Consider the following 19,797-nt stretch of genomic DNA (forward strand, 5'->3'; position numbering starts at 1 on the left):
TGCCACACTATTGTGCTAGACCTACTGTATAAAATGTCAATGCTTAACCCTAGACAAGTGAATTGAGGTTAGCAGCTATGAACACCTACAAAAGCCAATTCCATTAAGATCAGCTTGTTATTAGCTCAATGCATGAAAGTATAACTATACATGCAAATTTGTATACAAAAAGTTCGATTTTCTTTGTAAGTTTTATAATTAAAATCCATCAACTACTCCAAAAATTATGATCAACATCTATGTTACAGGTTGCACAAAAGATGCCCTACAGAATCATTTTTTTTTTTCTTAAATCCAAAGCCATCAAATAATAAATTATCGATACATTTGATAGTCCTCAGCTTGGATTGTTATTTGTGTTCGGCTCGATAATAAAGAAGCTGAAAACAAACAAAATCTAACTTCTTAAGGAACCAGAACTTGAACTAGCCAAACATGACACTAGGTCAGTCATGGTTGCCTTTGCCTCGTTATATATGTATATTTGAAGTTAGAGAGAAAAGTCAAAATGATCATCCATAGGCTATTTGTATAGAGCCATTTTACTCTTACCTACTTAACATGTTCAATTTAATTCTTAAACTCCTCATATAAAATCCCATATAGTTCTTTTTGTTGAAATATTTTGGATCAAATTTAAGACATCAAGAAAGTATTTTAGATTAAATTTGAGTAGTTAGTGGATTAAATTGGACATTTGATAATCTCAGATTAAAACAACACTCTATAAATAATCTAGAGATCATTTTGACCTCTCTCTATTTTAAGTTAAATGCCTAACAAGCATATCTTTTTTTTTCCCTTCATCACAATGTGTATGTTTGTTAAAGTTGGTAGAGAGATTACTACAAGTACATATACTGGTAAAGGCCCCAAGGCGTCCAGTTCCTTCGGCGACTTGCACCGTCATCATAGGCTTAAGAGCTCATGTTGACGGCCACAAATACAGATACTTATGGTACAAATAGTCAATAGCTTAGAGTTGATTTTAGAGTAAAAGGGCTAACATAAATCTACTCAAAATTATCTCAGCAAGAATATGCAAATGATCAGGAAGAAAGCAAACCTGATGAAGTAGGAGCCAATCAATGCTAGCAAAAGTGAGGCCAGCTTCCTCAAGCGCAAACTCAATGGACTGAGGCACACAGCGGACAGCAAAGCGGAAAACCTCTTTGCCATTCATTTGTATGCACGAATAGGTTGCTTTTCTTGGGGGAAATACCGCCGCACCATTTGTGTTTAAGATGGTGTCTGTTTCACTGTCCTTGGTTGGGGCGTTTAAGTGTCTGAAAATTGAAGTGATAAAGAGCATCAGGTGGGAATCACATGGGAAGCTTTGAAGAGGTAAATAAATACCTTTGACCGTGGCCATCACTGTGCAAATCAAACCCGAGTAATCCATCTTCATCCGCACTGCAGGCCTGAAAAGGCGACGATTACGAATCAGAAGCAATTTACATTTTAGGAGAAAGGAAGCTAAATTTGTAGAGAAGCATGAACTATTCGTTGATAAAAGCTTTATTATTTCATTCTTGCTGAGAGGTGGGATCAGATAATCATGATGTGAGCATTGCAAGGAAGATGAAACTACCAATAACTTTATCAAACCAATGTATTGATGGTTCTAAGGCTTCGTTTGGGACTGGTTGTTCTAAGGCTGTTGCAGATTGCTACTTTAAAAAGCAGTAAGAAAGCCATCCCAAACGAAGCCTAAGAGTGGAACTCACCATCATATTTAGTTCTCTTCTTACTTTTGCCACACTTTTATTGTAGCATTCCCATTACCGAAATGATCAACTTAATTATCATCCACACTTTTTATTGTCTAACTCTTAAATCCACAAAACATAGTCGGTCTTATTATCATAACATAGGGTAATAAAGAGATTCCAACAACATTATAATAAATTCAGGTATATTACAACCCAAGAACAACAAATTGACTGACAAATGATGAACAAAAAAAATTGAAGCAGCGCATATTATACTGTGCTAATCGAGAGAAAGGTAAATACTTGCACAAGCACCGCACCAGCAGCATCTCCAAAAAGAATGCAGGTGCCTCTATCCTTCCAGTCCACATATCGTGAAAGAGCATCTGCTCCAATTACAAGAATATTCTTGTAACCACCACCTATAGTTGGAGTAACCAATTCATCTCAAACAGAGTACAATAAAAAGAAAATCTCATTGTCAAGAAAATTTATATTTAATACCTTTAATAAAACGAGTGGCAGTGATTAGTCCAACAACAAAACCACTGCAAGCAGCCGTAATATCAAATGCCCAAGCATTTCTGCAACCTAAATCACTCTGAATCTGGAACAGGACAGATCAACCAGAAATTACTACAACTATATATATTGACCACACAAAATAAATATTTAGCAAATCTATCACTAGTTCAGAAAATTAAGTCCGAAAGGAAAAATATTTCTTATGAGTCTTGAATAATGTTAGCAAGAGAATTAGTATAATGTACATAGCACAAGCTATAATCATTCCTTGGGTGTAATCATGAATGTGGATGTTTGCCATACTTGTCAATGGCAAATGACATAAACGGCGCAAAATTCTTCATGGATCCATGGTGCATAGTGCACGGCACAGAGCGTGTCATTTTAAACATGACACACAATATAAAATAATTATATATATATATTAACATTAAATAAAAAACAATAGGTTGATTTTAGATAAATTTAAATATAAATATTCTGCCAAACAACAAAATTGACAACTTTAAATCCTACAGAAACTTACATCGATAGGTTTGAGTAATATTTAAGCATAATTTAGCCTAAATAATGCCAAATAGCATAAATGACAACTTTAAGTCCTACCAAAAGTTAAATCATGTTCCTTTTTCATTTTAATTTAATGCAATTTAACCGGAGAAGCCTGTGAAAGGAAAAAGGTGATAGTTACATCAATAGATTTGAGTAATATTTTTATAGTGCAATCTTGCAAAGCATGAAATATTGTTCAAGCAAAGCAATTCCTAACCCAATGGGATCAGAGTATACAAGCACGTCCAAGACATTAAAAAAATAAAATAAAAAATAAAAAAAAGCACGTTCAAGACATTAAAAACAACTACTTTGAGTCCACTGGAATGTGTAAGAAAGCATTCCTGAGTGTGTGTACGTATAAGTGAAGTGCATTTTTTTAAAGAGACCAGATGTAGCATGTGCTCAATGAATCTTTAGCAGTCACCAGCATGATTATGTCTACCAGCAAATGCCATGCAAGCCAGTCATTGCATGCTATGCCCAACACAGAAGCATAATGGAAATTTGAAAATGTATTTTTGTAGCAAATCAATATTCTAAGTTTTAACATCTACTTTAATTGTTTTATTTCAGAGGTATTAATTTAAAATGCCTAAGAGAATGGGATATATTCTCTAGTGTTCTTTGATGAGTCAGGTTGTAAGTGTTTTAATTCAGTTCTTGTTGAATTTCCTAGTTCAGCACTTCTGATTCCCTGTTCCTTTATAGCCTCAACCTCGATTGATAGTTCATTTTGCTATCAATGTGGCTGCTCCATTTTTTCCTTCCCAAATACTGCACTTAAGCACAATTCAGCTCCTACTTGCAGTTGCCCATGGTGTTGCTTGTCATGAATTGCTTACGGATTGGCCTGTAATTCACGTGCTCTTATATTAGAAACCTGGCATGTGCTGGATTAGATGGGTTACTGTAGCCAGGATTGCGCTATTCACTATATCTCTCTACTTTTTTTTTTTTTTTTTTGTCGACCGTTCTTCATTGCAGTTATTCCCATCTGGCACTAAATTGGATTATGGGTGTTGTGAGTTCTCTGATTTTGGTCAGTGTGAATCTGCAGCAATTTTAGCTATTACGAATGAAAGTTTTGGGTCTTCTAGGTTATAGTTGAACAGCTGAAGTCAAGCATCTGAAGTTGCTTCTTTCAGTGTAATTCAAGATTGCTGAAGTCATTTTTAGCAATTTCTGGCCAGATATTACAAGATACTAAGAAATAATTAAGTTTTAGTCTGTTGAAGTTATAAATAGGACATCTGAGGCATGATTTTTAACATGAATTACTTAATAAAAGTTCATGCTTTACTCTCAAATTCTTAATTGAGCCTGTTGATTATGACATGATTTCACATAACTCATTGGAGGTGAAAGCATTTGGAGCCAAAGGGAAGCACCATTCAGTTACACGCTCAATCTGCAACAGCCTACTTTGGTCGAGTTATCGAAACTAGTCAATATTCATATTAATGCCTATGAATAAAACAGTGTATCATTTGTATTAACCTTTAGTAAGCCACACGAATTTGGTCCGATAAGGAATTGCAAGCAATTTCCTAAGAAACAACAAGGCCGCCCTAGGAATCACAAGTCGGGTGAGATACCGCTCTACTAGCATCCACAACAATAACACCATCGACTACAATTGCAAGACAATCTCCCTGAAAGGCCCAAGTAAATTGTCAGGAATTTTGAAGCAACAAGAAGGGAAAGGTTGCTCTACCATATTCACTCCTCTAAGAGCATCGATGGCTGAAATTATGGAAATCATTTGAAATAAGAACTATTTATGCCAACCCACACCAATGAGTGTCGATGCTCACACCGAGATCTAACAAAGCACTTTGCTTTACATAATGACTATATACACAATATGGAGGACATTCGACACCTTTGAAATTTGATTGAAAAACTAATCAAGGCAGGCAAGCTAAAGAAATTCATCTTGTTTGAGCTAGGGAGAAGAGTTAGCAAGGCATATGTAAAAGCGCAGTGAGATGAACCAATCCCAGCTCAGGCAATTCATATAATTGAGGTGGTTCCAACAACATTGGGGGAGCAACGGTAGAAGCTTCCTGCTAAGCAAGCCTCAAATGACTTCGGTTGGAAATAGGTCAGCTCAATCAATACATCCAATACTCCTATTACTAAAGTAGTCCCTATCACTTTTTATGAAGCAAACATGCTAGCGACCCTTTAGTTTATGGCACAGTACTGGGCTACTTTTTATAGTAATTGCATTGCCAATTTGTTAGACCGGTCCAGCCGGTCCGCACGGTACCGGCATTTCGCAATTGACGCAGGGATCTCCGCCTCCTGCGGAGATCGGGCAGCCCGACCTCCCAAGCAGAGCGTTTTAGGAAGGATTTTTTGGGGATTAAGAGAGAAATTTGAATGTTGGGACTGTTTAGGGATTTCCTTTTGATTTGTATACATTAAATACTTTGTTTTCCTAAGGTTAGGGCATCTTGAATTTGGTTGAAATTTGAGATCTCCTAGATTTAGGTTTTCTTTGGGCTCTAGTGGCGTCTAGAGATTTGAGAGAGATCGATCCTCCTCTCGAATTGAGGATCAAGTGTATCTTGCTATTTTTCGTGTTCCTTTCATCAAATAATACAAATTATCTACTGTTTTTGTGATTTTGTGCGGATTTTTGTGAAGAATTCTCGTTGTTTTTCGAAGATTGATAGAAAATACTTGAGATATACAAGTGTTTCCTATCAAATTGGTATCAGAGCAAGTCTTGGGACCGTTCATGGGCTGATTTTGGCGAAGTGCGGCGGCTGATTTTTGGTCGGGAAGAAACGAAGTGCTGTTTTTGTATTCCAAATCTGGGACATGATGAAGAAAATGTTGTAAATCCACAACCAAACGACGGCTTCTGTGGCAAAAGAGAAGGAAAGAAAAAATACGAATTCTGAAATTCGTAGGGAGGAAGATGAGATGAAAATCGGGGAAGGGGAAGGAAGAAGACCCCATCTGGAGCCTGTCCAGAAGGAAGAAAGAGGAGGTTATGGGGAACGCCAAGAGGAATACTACGACCGCCGTGGTGCTGATTTTGAAGACAGAAGGGGGGATTTCGAAGGGAGTTTGGGCTATGGCAGAGTAAGGGAAGAGCGGGACACATGGGGTGGACCGAGCACTTAGAAAAGGGGAAGTTATGGAAAAATCAGGGGAAATGGTGGTGACCAGAAGGTGAGAAAGTTGAAGATGCCCATCTTCGAAGGAGAATATGCGTATGGATGGATTTACAAGGTAGAGCGGTATTTTGCCGTCAATGGGTTGACGGAGGAGGAGAATCTGACAGTAGCAGGATTGTGCTTGGAAGGGAAAGCCTTATCGCGGTTTCAGTGGAGAGATCAACGGAGGCTGATCAGGAACTGGAGGGAATTTAAAGACTGCATAATAGAGTGTTTCCAAACCAATCAGGGAGGAGATTTCTATGAGCAGTTCTTTGCTTTGACACAGGAGGGATCAGTAGCAGATTACCGGGAGCAGTTTGAGCAACTAGCTAGCAGGGTGGAGCGACTCTCAGATACAGTGTTGGAGGGGAATTTCATGAAAGGGTTGAAGGCAGAAATCCAAGCGGCAGTGAAAGTTCTGATGCCTAGTGACTTGGGGGAGGCCATGAAATTGGCACAGCTGGTGGAAAATTAGAAAAATCTGGAGAAGGGAGCCAGGAACAGCAGCTCAGGAGGCTCTTACAAGACTACGATCACTCTTCTAGCACCCAAGGGGCCTGCCTCAAGCAACATTAATGAGACCGCCAGGGAGAAGCCAGTAGAAGGAGGGAGTGGAAAAAATTTCAAGAGGCTGACAGAGAAGGATATGCAGGAGAAGAGGGCCAAGGGATTGTGTTTCAGGTACGAGGAGAAGTATACGTTAGGGCATCAGTGCAATGACCGAACTCTTCAGGTTCTCACCGTTTACGATGACAAGAAAACTGAAGATGGAGGTGAGGAGGAGACCGAGGAGGAGATGGAGGAGAAGCTACACTTGGATCTGGTTGATGTTTCCCTGAACTCAGTGGTATGATTCACTACGAATCATACCATGAAGGTGAAGGGGGAGATAGAGGACAGGGAGGTGGTTGTGCTAATTGATACTGGAGCTACCCACAATTTCATTTCCACTCTGGTCGTCGACCAATTGGGAGTGAAATTGGTGGACACCGGTTGTTATGGAGTGATGATGGGTACAGGAAAGGTGGAGAAAGGCCAGGGGATCTGTAGAGGAGTGATGTTGACCATCCAGGGGATTCAGGTAAGGGAGGATTTTCTTCCACTATAATTAGGAAGTACTTATGTCATCTTGGGAATGAAGTTGTTGCAAACCTTAGGGGAAACCAAGGACAATTGTGGAGCACTCACGATGGAATGATGGATGGGAGAAAGGTGGTTATAAGGGGAGATGCAGGGCTATCCAAAGCCATGGTATCACTTAAGACTATGGTTAGGGGCCTTCAAGAGGTGGGGAAAGATTATCTGGTGGGACTACACAGGTTGGATGCGATCAGATTGGAGGAGTGAGGGGATGCTTCTCTTTCCGTGCAGCCCTTGGTTCAGCAATACATTAAGGTTTTTCAGTCACCTCAAGGATGGCCACCTCCACAGGAACACGAGCATATTTTCACCTTGAGGACAAGGTGGATCTTTGGGAGGGGAGCATTGTTAGACCAGTCCAGTCGGTCCGCATGGGACCGTCATTTCGCACACGCGAGGATCTCCGCCTCCTGCGGAGATCGGGCTGCCCGATCGCCCAAGCATAGCATTTTAGGAAGGATTTTTGGGGGGATTAAGAGAGAAATTTGAATGTAGGGACTGTTTAGGGATTTCCTTTGATTTGTATGCATTAAATACTTTGTTTTCCTAGGGTTAGGGCATCTTGAATTTGGCTGAAATTTGAGATCTCCTAGATTAAGGTTTTCTTTGGGCTCTAGCGGTGCTAGAGATTTGGGAGAGATCGATCCTCTCGAATTGAGGATCAAGTGTATCTTGTTATTTTCCGTGTTCCTTTCATCAAATAATACAAATTATCTACTGTTTTTGTGATTTTGTGCAGATTTTTGTGAAGAATTCTCGCTGTTTTCTGAAGATTGATAGAGAGTATTTGAGATATGCAAGTGTTTCCTATCACAATTATATGGAGAGAATGAAAGCATCAATGTCTAGCAATCACTAATGTCATTTTAGTTGATGGTTCGACAAACTAAAATGCAATCTTTGGTCATCTGCTCCTCAACGCCTTCAAAACTATAGTCTCCCCATATCATGTTGCTATGAGGTTTACAACATAAGTAGAAGTCACCACAGTCTAAGAAAATTTGCTACGGTTGAGAGCAAGCTATCTGAAGGTTGTTGAAATTGTTCAAGAGGAGTTTTTACAAAAAGTGGTTCATATAGGAGATAGGCTCAAGACATTGGAAGTAATTAAGTTATTATTTCCAAAGAAGATCAAAGTGGAACTCCATGTGTCAAAACTTTGTTTGATGAGGAACGAAAAGGCAATTTTGTTAGTGCCTTCTAAGAAAATAATAAAGTTTTTGACTGGTCAACCGCCGAAATGCCATGAGTAGATATAAGCATTGCATGTCACTGACTCAATATATATAAATGGGTCCGATATATAAACTTGAAAATCTGACAAGTTGCTGCAAAGCTAACTAAGCCTATTCTTTGAGATGTGCAAAAGTTATTGAAAGCATGACTCATCTAAGAAGTTCAATATCAATAATACTTCTTTTTTTGGTTCAGAATTCAAAGGAAAAGCGGAAAATATGCATTGATTTTACCAACTTGAATTCCACCTATCCAAAGGCATGCTTCAAAGAAATGATTGTGCGGTCGGTTCTCCCGTTATGAGTTTTTTTAATGACAATTTTGACTAAATCAAATAAAAAAAAATATTTTGTAGATTGTAAAAAAAATTAATCATTATAGGTCCACGTCCCAGAAGTTTCAAGTTTTTAGTTGCAAAGAATCCTCCTAGCACTATACAAGGCCTACCCCAAAAAGTCGTTAAGTTTATTGGAACAAAAAGAGTTGGTCCATAAGACAGAATTCCCAGCCAGAAATCTTTATGGCTCTCTTGGGAAGAGGGAGAACTAGGATAGCAAAAATAGCATGTCTTCTCATTCAAAGAAGAAGAGCAAGAAGACCAACATCTCCCACCGCAAAGGCCATTTCAAGAAACCCCAACATGATCCTAGGAAGCATCATTTCATTCCACCTTGTAACATTCTATGAAGCTCGCCTACCACCACTCAATATATCATTAGCCAAAGTCATGATCACCATTCAAAAGAGGGAGTATTTCAAGCTTCCCACTCCTATGAAGAAGCCTATTGAAATCAGAAATAAATCAAAGTTCTGCTTACAACATAGTGATAATGTTTATGATGCCAAGAGATGTTGATGCAGACATCCGATCATGAAGATTTTCAAATGAGGTGATGACGATCGACGGCCGAGATCATTCCACCTTATCTTAATTTGTTATTTGTAATTTTTTTATTTTTATTATGAATTTTTCGTTTTTACCCTTACTTAAGAGGGTCGTCCTATGTAAGCCCTAGGGACATATGTGTCTTGTTTTAGTTTCTTAAGCCTATATATAGAGTCCATTGCTTGTGTAATGTGATGATGGATTTAGAATAAAATTTTGTATTTGCACTTGTGTTCTTTGGGAAGAACCTTGGGTGAGATTCCTATGGGAGGAATTCATAACTTCCACAAGCCGCAGGATGTGTTCGGACTCGTGGCCTGAAGTCCGTAGGTGAATGACAATGTAGTACCCGTCAGCTGCAGAAAGTGTCCAGACTCGCGGTTGTATCTTTCTTTCCCTAAATCCTTTTCTCCTCCTCCCTTGACTGCCGGCCAAAATCCCCCACTTTCCACCGACCGATTCTCCCATAAACCCTTCCACTTCCATAAAACCGGCCTCCCCTTCTCCCTCCCCACGGCCTTAGTTCCACCTCCAACACCCCCGCCAACCTCCCTAGTCACTAGTCTCACCAAACTGTCGGCCACCTTCTTTCCCCTTGGCTCCACAAATCTCCCTTCACATTCAAAGCCCTTTCCTATTTAAGCCCTTCTAACTTAGTAACAAATTGAAATTTAAAATTCAAATTAATTTGAATTTGAATTATGTTTCTAAAATTATAATTCTTATTTTAGAAAAGTATTTGAATTAGGTCCAGTTAATTATTTAATTGGATGTGATTTAAATATTACTCCCTAATTTAAGGTTCCAATTAAAGTCATTTTTAATTTTCTTTCCATAACCTCTCCTCCCCCATTTAATGTCGCCGGCCCCTTCCCCCCCTTCTTCCTCTTTGCCTCCAAAATTTGAATTCCCCTTTGATTACTTTCCTTTTATCAAACGATTTAAGTTAGGAAAATATTTAATGTCAAATTCTAAGTAATTTTGAATTTGAAATAGTTTCCTAATTTAAGATAGCCTATTTTAGAAAAGTTAGTTAATTTAAATCAAATTAGGTTTATAATTGGATTTGATTTGATTTAATTATTCCTAATATTTTGATCTCAATTAAAGCAAGAAATTCAAATCTCAAATGTCCCCCCTTTTCTCTTCTCATTCTACATCAGATGTAGAGTGTTAAAAGCTTCGCTTAAGAAGCATATTCAAAAAAGGTCATCTAAAGGAATTCCCACTTATCTGCAACACCAAAGAAAGCCATCAATATCATTGAAAATATGCAAGACATCACCAAAAGAGCTGTTCTTAAAGCAGCTCAAGGGCGCAATTTGAAGAGACCCTCCAATTTCAAAATCCATGCATCTAACTTCTCTTCTACTACCTTTCTCTCTTTCTCTGAAAACAACTTGCCCACATACAGAAGCATATAAGATGATGCTTTAAGAACAGCTCTTTTGGTGATGTCCTTGCCAAAAGCAACCAGTATAAAACCATAAACCTCTCCTTTGTGATGTGGATTCTCTATCTACTCATAGAGTAATCTAGATAATACTTTTCTAATCTTTTTTTTTCAAATTCTTTGATGTATATTTTATCTCCATCTCTTGAAATAATGAGTTTATGCCATTCACACCAAGCCCCAATTAAAAACCCCAACAAAAAAAAAACCTATTTTCAATTACATCACAATTATTTAAAGATGGAGCATATTTGCATGACTTTGCCAACCAAAAATAGCTAGTGCAATGGCTGCTTGAACTCTTACCAAAATGTATTGCAAGCTCTAACAAACAGGTTCTTACACCTTTAAACTCTTACATAACACATGAAAAGCACAAAGTATACAGATGATTAGAATGGCACGATTAACTTCTTGATACGTAATTTGATAAGGTACAAAGGTGAAGAGAAGAAAAATCAGACAAATGGAAAACTTAATTATGTTTACTTGGTGTTACAATCATTCAAATAAGTATTCAGCTAATGGGTGTTACGATCATTCAAAAAAGAATTCAGCTAATGGATGTCACTTGATTAAGTTATTAATCACATCATTAAAAAAAATACAAGAAGTTGATTTGGACATGCAATAACTTTTTGATGAGGACATCAGCCAAAGATTTCAACAGATGTACCATCGACGGAATCGTAGATCGACGGCTACGATTCAGAGCCTTTACTTTTTATATATTTTATGTTTTATTTATTTTGCATTTTAGTTTTCCTAATTTACCCCTATGGGTAGTGAGTTCTTATTGTAGACCCGAGGGAATTTGAGTCTTTCTTATTTTCTTTATTATTGAGGCCTATATATAGAGGTATTTTGCTTTGTATGAGGTTAATGAATGATTAAATAAAAATTTCATAATTGTCTTCTTCTTGTGTGTGCACTAGAGAGAAGAGAGAACCCTAGGTGAGGGTGAACGCAATACTCGTCATACATTGGAAGAGTCCTTGGCTCGCGGTTTATCTTCTTCTTCCCCTTTTCTCCCCACCGGCCGACCTCCATTTACCTCTCCAAGCCGCCGGCCGTACCCTCTCATTGCCCCAACCGTCGGCCACCTTCCCACCATCCTCCTACTCCGTGGCCTCTAGCCCTTCCCCATCCAGAACCGCCGGCCAAACCCTTTTCCCCAAGCTCCACCGCCGGCCACATCCTCCTTTTCCTTTTAATGATGAGTCCAATCATCATTATTACTTACTTAAATTAGCCTAAGTAATTTGGGAAATAAATTAACTCAATTTGAAATTCAAATTCAAATAATTTCCTAAATTAACAAAAGCTAAATTAGGAAAGTTCTTAAACCTAAATCTAATTTGATTTTAAATTAGATTTGATTTAATTCCCAACTTCCTAAATTAACTATCTTGATTTGGATGCTTTCACTTGCTCCCCAAAAATCCCCTCCCTCTCTCCACATGTCGCCAACCCCTTGCACATGCCGCCTCTCCCCCTTATTAAATCCCCCTTTTCTCTCTCCAATTGGCTCATTAACTCCTAATTAAATCTCCTCCTTTAGCCCCTTAGTCGCCGCCTCTTCTAAGCCCAAGTTTGGGATAGTTTTGAATTTCAAAACAGCTTCTCTCATATAGAAAATCTGAAATCAAAATTTCAGATTTCTCCTACAACCTTTAGTCTTCCTTTCCCTATCCCAATCTCTTGGAACCACACCCTAATCTAGTCGAAACCCCTCCCCTTGCCTCTCACCTTCATAACCTCCTTCTCCAACACAAATCCTTCAAGGATCGAGTCCAACAAACTGACGTCGCCTCCATAAATGGCCGATCCTGAAGTCGACCATGGGTTTGCAAACAACTCGCAAGGGCAAATCGACATCCTGCAGTCGCCCTTCTTTGATCCAGATTGGGAATTCGAAGATTCAGTGGAAAGCTATGTAGATCGCATACTCTATCATCTCGCCGAGATGATTGACAAACAACGACCAACTGGACATTGGCAAATCGTCAGCCGACCATCAACTTCTTCTCCTCCAGTTACTTCTCCAGCGAACAATACCTTACGCGTCACTCGTCTTATGGTGGCATCACTAGGGTTACTTCTAACCTTTCTCCACTAAATACCAATTTCAAGAGGGGGGATGAGGGAACTCAGGGTGAACACTTCTCATTGTTAAGCTGTGGATTTTTGTTTCATTGCCATTAGTTTTACTTATTAACTTTGTTGTTATTTGCAAGCGTCCTTTTAATCTCGTTTGTAACCGTATGCTATTACATGACTTCTAATTAAAATTTCAAGAATCTAACTTGGTGAAACACAAGATTTACAATTGGCAAAGTTTTGTTCAAATTATTATTAATCTTGCAAAGCAATTCTTGTTTCCATGCATGTTTCACATCACTTTTGCTTCAGTAGTTTCATCTAATTTAGTTAACTATAACTTCAATGTTCCATACAAATATAGTTCAAAAAGGATTTATACTCAGCATACCTGACCACCACCTCCAAAGAGATCATCTGGAGTTGATGTGCACATTATGATGAGATCAACATCATGCGGCACAACACCAGCCATCTGAAGAGCTCCGTTTGCTGCTTCCAGGGCCAATTCATTTAAAGTTTCATCTCCTGTCAGATTGTTAAATACTTTAAATGTAAAGACGTACTTCCAAGAGACATAATAAACAAAGATTCCCCAATAGACTAATAAATTTCCAGCAACAATCCGAAATGGGATTAAAAAAAAGAAAGAAAAAAGAGTTTTGATTATGATCCGGAATCAAGTGGCTTTGATGCCAACTTGATCTGGAATTATAATGTGGAAACTTATGGAACTAGTAAAATAATGCGGACCCAAGGTTTTCATTGAAGATCCAAGGTCAAGATTGGGTCTAACAAGATTAAGGTTTTTAAAGTTTACTCACAAAAGAGCTTTCATGAATGCAGGGATTCAGGGAACTTATTGTTTCATAAAAATTTTCGAGAACTAAAGTTTTCAATCCAAACTAGCCAAGAAATATGCAAGAACTTACGGAGAAACAATGTAGAGGGGCAGATAGGTTCTTTTCCATGCAATTGAAGAAGCATAAACTCTAATTAAAATCTCCCTAGAGGAGCAGGATAGGTTTTTTACCATGCAATTGATGAAGCATAAACCTAATTAAGTTTCTAGAGTTGTGATTTTGAAGAAAGTTATTAGCCATCGGGGATACTCCTTCGAACCCAAAAATATTTTAAAGAGAGTCAAATATAATATTAGAGAAAGAACAAAGAAGCAAAACTCCCTGGGAGATAGAATATAGATGAATTATAGAAGAGGGGTAAATTGTGAACTATTATCCACTCTTAGTGTCTTTAAAATTACAACCTAAGGGCTTCCTATTTACAGAAAATAGGATTCATATCATCTAATAATAAGCTCCTAATTTAACATGGTAAATATATCTAATCTAAATTCAAGACACCTAGATAGAATAGGTTATCCAAAATCCTAATAAACATTCAAATGCAAATGAAATAATCCACAAGTAATCCAAAACAACAATTATATACCTGAATGCATTTCATTAAAAACTTTAATCATAGGTATGATTGTCCGAACATAAGGATATTATAATATTTCTTAAACTACAAAACTCTAAAAAATATATCATTAAATGTCATTAGAGAATTGTAACTTAATTCATATTTAATTTCTTATATAAGACCTTTAATGAAATAAATAATGATAACCAAATAATCTTTCATAAAATAATACTTGGCTATAAAAAATTTAGACATATTATAAATACATGTTAAAATTCTTAAATTAAACGTGCAATTTTTCCCTATAATGATTGGAGAGTGGATATTGGTTCCTATATTGTTCTTTATAGTTAAGTATATCCAGTTAGTTTTATTTCAGTAAGTTCAATCCTTTGAAAATCTATCATATTGTCTCTTTCAAAGAAATTTTTTAGGCTATGTATCCAATTTGAAAGCTTCTTAGAATGATACCTTCCAATGTAGGAATATAATTATGAAACTAGTGCTTACTATGTTGAGTTTGTTTAAAATCATAGCTTAACCGATTTGAAATAAATTACAAATTCTTTTATCATTATATTGACCAACTCATATATAACATTAACATTGTTGTGCAATTTTAAGCTCTAATATCAAAATTTAATGTAGGATGATTTATAGTCTAGGATTTGTTGATACACAAAATCATGTAAACATGCCAATTCATAAATCACAAACTTTTAATTTAAACAACTATTAGTTATTTTCAATGAAAACTAAATAATAATGAAACCCAAAAAGATAATAATCTAATGGCCTTCTCTTAAAAATAATACATAGAATTATGGAAACATGAAAATCACACAAGCAATTGAAAATCACACCATCATAGAAATTCAGAATATATCAAACTTGACTTAAATCAATCACACATGCAAAGTAATAAAAAGATTTTAGAGAAAATAAATAAAGATAAAAGGAAAAGAAGTCACCAAATCCAGAAGCGACAAGCCTCCGCCTATATAAGAAGAAAATCTTTCTCGATAATCTTCAATCTCCTAATTAATCTATGTGAACAATAAAAAGAACGGCATATCCAAATAGAAATTTATTAAGAAATTCTTTATTAACTTGTACCTCAAGACCCCTTTAATAACCAAAAAGTCCCTTTAAATTTACCAAAAAATATAGAAAATAACACTCAATTGCATCAATTGAATATGACACAAATAAAAATCCCACTAGAATAAACCATCCAAAGCAAGCACATTGAATAATAAAACCTACCACAATGACAACATAAGTCGCAACTTCTGCAATTTTGTAAGAACATCATGTCCTAAAACTAACTATAGCCAAAAATCATAAAACTCTAAGAACCACCACCGAACATGCAAGTCTTGTATCAAGGTGACTCAAGGGATTGTTGGGCCTTCAATTAAGGAAATTGTTTATACAATACTAAGCATACAATGATATCTTCATCATTAAGATCAACTAAATTGCAAAATCTTTATGAAAGAATAAGAGAGTTACACATTTACCACTAAGAACACGTCGGTTACGGATCCCTGTGCGAACAGAAATCCACTCATCAGAAGTTTCAATAATTTGTGCAAGATCATCATTAGAAATCATATACTTCGGCACTGCTGAACCAGATCCAACAAGTCTAGAGCCCATGCCAACAACCCTGCTAGATGTTTATCATATTTAGGAAGTGTGTAAACATTTCGTCAATGTAGTCATTACAATGCTAAAATAATTTAAGATTACATAATATATTTTATATAAGCATTTCAAGACAAACACAACAAAAGCATTTAATACATCAGAGAGGAAAAACACGCATAAACATACATAAGAGTCCTAACAATGATTTATGAGACAATTGCATAAAGTCAAGATATTTAATTTCCATTCTTGATGCAAATTGAAAGAGAATATGAATTAGTTACTATGAATCAATTCCATTGGAAAATATATATTTAGTTTTTTAGAATGTATCATCAACAGCACATAGTTGTGAAATTTGTGTTTGCTCCCAATTATCAATTTTTCTGAACTATATGTGTGTGTATATATATATAGCTATCACATAATTTTTTTAAACAATCGAATAAATTAATTTTGCTAAATCTAATTAAATGAACTAATTCAATTTGATCGAGCTAAAATTGGAGATTGCTATCGATTAAATAAAAATGATGGACCTTTGCAATTAAAGTAAAATGTTTATGATTGGATGGTGGTCGTTATTGACGTGTGCAATCAGATAGAGAATGTGATCAAGATGGATATAAGATTGAACTGAGATAGTGATCGTAGTGTGACACGCACAATAGAAGAAATATCATGATAGCGGTGGGACAAAGTGACAAACAAAGTTTTCTATCAACAAATCTTGATTTCGGCACTATTATAGGCACTAAAATTTAGGATCTAAAATTTGAAATCATCAATTGCTTGGCTTTGTAAAAAATGAGATTTTGTTAAACAAAGAAAAGAAACTTACTATCTTTGATGGAATCCAAATGGGTTGAATTGAAACTTACAATTTTAGGCTAAATCTTATAGAATTCTACGGAATTATTTTTTTAGTTCTTAGTGAACTAAAAATAAGACCTAAGTATGTAAAAATCAGTGAATATTGAATGGTGAAATAAATTACAGTTTTTCTCTCAATCGTATGTGTGGTTGGATGTGGATTCTTCACATCATAGGTCTTAACGATAACTTTCGATGGATGAAACTCCTTGTACCAGCATGAGGTATGAATTTTCAAATTACTGATTTCTATCATTATTCTTTTTAACTAAATTGTCTAGTGATTGGTTTCTAAGTGTGATTGAAATCCTACCAAATTTGATATTTGTCTATTTCCATTTTTTTTTATGTGAATCTTGATTGTTGTATAGTTTAAAATTCATAGTCAAAATTCTTGCACAATGTTCAAATTTGGTAGGATTTCAATCACACTTACAATCCAGTGCATCTTCTTCATTTTTCTTAAAAAATATAATTTTAATAAAGGCTCAAAATTTTTCTTAAAAAAATCATACCTAGGTATCCGAGGCTTCGACGAAGATGCAGCTCCGACGATGTGGTCATCTACACCCCCGCCGACGACAGCGCAGCACCGGAGGTCGGCCCGCCGCTGCACATTCCTCTCCGTGCAGAAGGAACTGGAAAACAAGTTGAAATGAGCCATACGTACCCGCCGGATGAACGGGGCCGGCGGGAACACGAGCCCAGTCGCTGTGGCCATCCCAATCTGAAATAGAGAGGTAGGAGAGGAGAAACTTTCGGAGATCTCAGAGAGGCGGACTGTAAGGAAGAGGGAGAGGGAGAGCGAGAGGAAGAGGAATAGTAAGAGAAAGCATTGGACTTGAGGATACGTAGTTTCCAGATCGAACCCCCCGCTTGATTCTTCTCCGCCGCTGTTTTCTGCTCTTCGTTCGCGCAATCAATAGAGCTTTGGGAACTCCGACGGGAATTGAATCCCGGGTTAGCACCTGTTCAATGTCGATAAAAAATGTGATTTTTTTTTTTTTTTTTTTTTTTTTTTTTTTTTTTTTTTGCGGTTAATTCAAGTTTCATTTTTCTATATATACTAATATAAGAATAAATTTTAAAAAGGAGCAAGCGTAAATTATAAATTAGGGTTTAGGGTCTAAATTAGCGATATACTAAATGGTTTAGCGCATTGCATTAAATGCACCAAATTATTTGATGCATTATATAGAATGCAACAGTTCTGGGTTTGACAATAGGCTACGTGAAATTAGTTATTAAATGGTGCATGTTTCCCATCAAAATAAGTCGCAACTTAGCTGCATGAAATCGGTTAATAAAAAGAAGCCAAGTTATAAAAAGGAGCATATTTAAAATATCATCCTTTTATTTTTTTTAATATTATTTTGTCTTATATATACGAATTATATTATTCTTATCATTTAAACAAATTAATTAGTGAGTAAAAAATTTTATTTATCACTTCATTATTAATAAGAATAATTTAATTGAATTAGTTATTAATAATTTTTTAAGTTAAGATTTAAATTAATAATATTTATTTAGTTTACTATTTGAGCAATATTTTATTTTGAATTTTTCGACGCCAATGAGATCTGTCACCGTAATCTGCCATATATGTATTTAATTTTGATCGAATATTTATCAAACATGCCCTTTTCATTCAAATATTATGTTGTTCTTGACAAACAAGTATAACTTCATTAGAATTATATTTACCAAAGAATCTAAAATTTAATAACTTAAATTTTGTTTAGTAAATAATAAACCAAAAAGAGAAATTGGTATTGTTTATGTATTGTCATGTCAATTTTGCCAAAAACAGCTAGTATTGTCATATCAGTTTATATTATCAAATTCGTTTGTATTTTCAAATCAGTTTGTATTATCAAATCAGTTTATATTGTCAAATTTATCTAGTGTTTTTTTTTTATTGACTTATTTTAATGATATATGATGGCCTTGTTGTATAAATTGAGCAAGTCTTGGTTATTTGTATGCATGAGATATGTATCCTACAGGCTCAAGCTCATTTGCAAATCTTCTTCTATTTGTTTTATCTTCATCTGTTATGTATAAGACTACAAAAATCCCTTAGAAGAAATTGATTGTGGAGGGTAGTAGTCGATTGAAGGAATGTTTGTCGCTTTCCACTGATGATGGACTAAAGGAGAAGGCCAAATCGAATGAAGTTTTTTAGTGTTATATGCATTTTTGGTCAGAGGATGAAGATTACATATTGTGGCACACACACACTAAAGTTATAAAAATTCTCTTTTATAGGGATGAAGCCGGTCTCAGTGAAGTGAGCTAGAGATTTCTGCAACAGAGGTTTATGAAACATATGAGACATTTAGCTCCGATGAACATTCTTAATGCCAGATTTGATGAAATTGGATGTCGTGAAGATGGTGCTTTTGAGGTGATTGTAGAAAGCCCAACAGATGATATAGATCATTTTATTCTCTACCATAAGTGGTATCATGCGACTGAGGCATTCCTCCTTGAATCATATGTGAATCTAAATCTTATGGAAGGTCAAAAGAGGAAGGAGTTTATGAATGCATAGGATTGGCAATACATCTTGAATGAGTTTCATTACAAATTCAATTGTTATCCAACTCAATCCCAACTCCAAGCTCGCATGTGCATGGTGACCAGGAATGGTTATATGGCTTATTTTTTGTTGAACATTGTTAAGTGTGTTAGTTCTCTAAATTCCACATTTATGTTAACGTTTATTAAGTTTAATAGATGTGTAAGTTCGTGTTTGTTTGAATGATGTTTTTAACATGAAGGTTTTATTATTGTTGGAATATTAGTTATAAGTTAAGATATTAGTTGTGAAGTTGTATTATCTAAAAACTAGGTATTATCAAATTAATTTTATAGGCTTTTATTGTCATGGCATTATGGAAGTAATAATAAATGTGATGATTTTTTTCAAAATATTGGATCATTTTAAGTTTGTCTCATTAATCATTGATAGGAGTTCACATTACAGCAACCTGTCATATCAGTTGACCTGTAAAGATGTAAGATCCCACCAAATAATATTGTAATTTTAAGATGCATGTG

General features: G+C 35.9%; 1 protein-coding gene across 1 annotated transcript; it reads right to left on the reverse strand.

The window, feature by feature from the left end:
• Window positions 1-49: 49 nt before the first annotated feature.
• On the reverse strand, window positions 50-17,720 carry LOC110108804 (3-oxoacyl-[acyl-carrier-protein] synthase 3 B, chloroplastic). Its single transcript, XM_020839598.2, has 8 exons — window positions 17,247-17,720; window positions 15,729-15,877; window positions 13,172-13,308; window positions 2,217-2,319; window positions 2,016-2,134; window positions 1,357-1,421; window positions 1,067-1,286; window positions 50-85 (listed from the first exon to the last, which is right to left on the reverse strand). Exons 1-8 carry the CDS (start codon window positions 17,450-17,452, stop codon window positions 50-52), a joined length of 1,035 nt encoding a protein of 344 aa, XP_020695257.1. The 5' UTR covers window positions 17,453-17,720.
• Between the last annotated feature and the right edge of the window lie 2,077 nt (window positions 17,721-19,797).

This window comes from Dendrobium catenatum, unplaced genomic scaffold (genome assembly GCF_001605985.2).
Source record: "Dendrobium catenatum unplaced genomic scaffold, ASM160598v2 fragScaff_scaffold_1056, whole genome shotgun sequence".
Classification (NCBI taxonomy): Eukaryota; Viridiplantae; Streptophyta; class Magnoliopsida; order Asparagales; family Orchidaceae; genus Dendrobium; species Dendrobium catenatum.

Bases quoted from the DNA above. Each gene is read 5' to 3' on its own strand.
- LOC110108804 (XM_020839598.2), bottom strand. From the start codon at position 17,452: ATGGCCACAGCGACTGGGCTCGTGTTCCCGCCGGCCCCGTTCATCCGG. The intron at 1,422-2,015 runs GTATTTACCTTT...TCGCCTTTTCAG, and splicing joins CTGGTGCGGTGCTTGTGCAA to GCCTGCAGTGCGGATGAAGA. The intron at 1,287-1,356 runs GTATTTATTTAC...TTCAATTTTCAG, and splicing joins AGTGATGGCCACGGTCAAAG to ACACTTAAACGCCCCAACCA.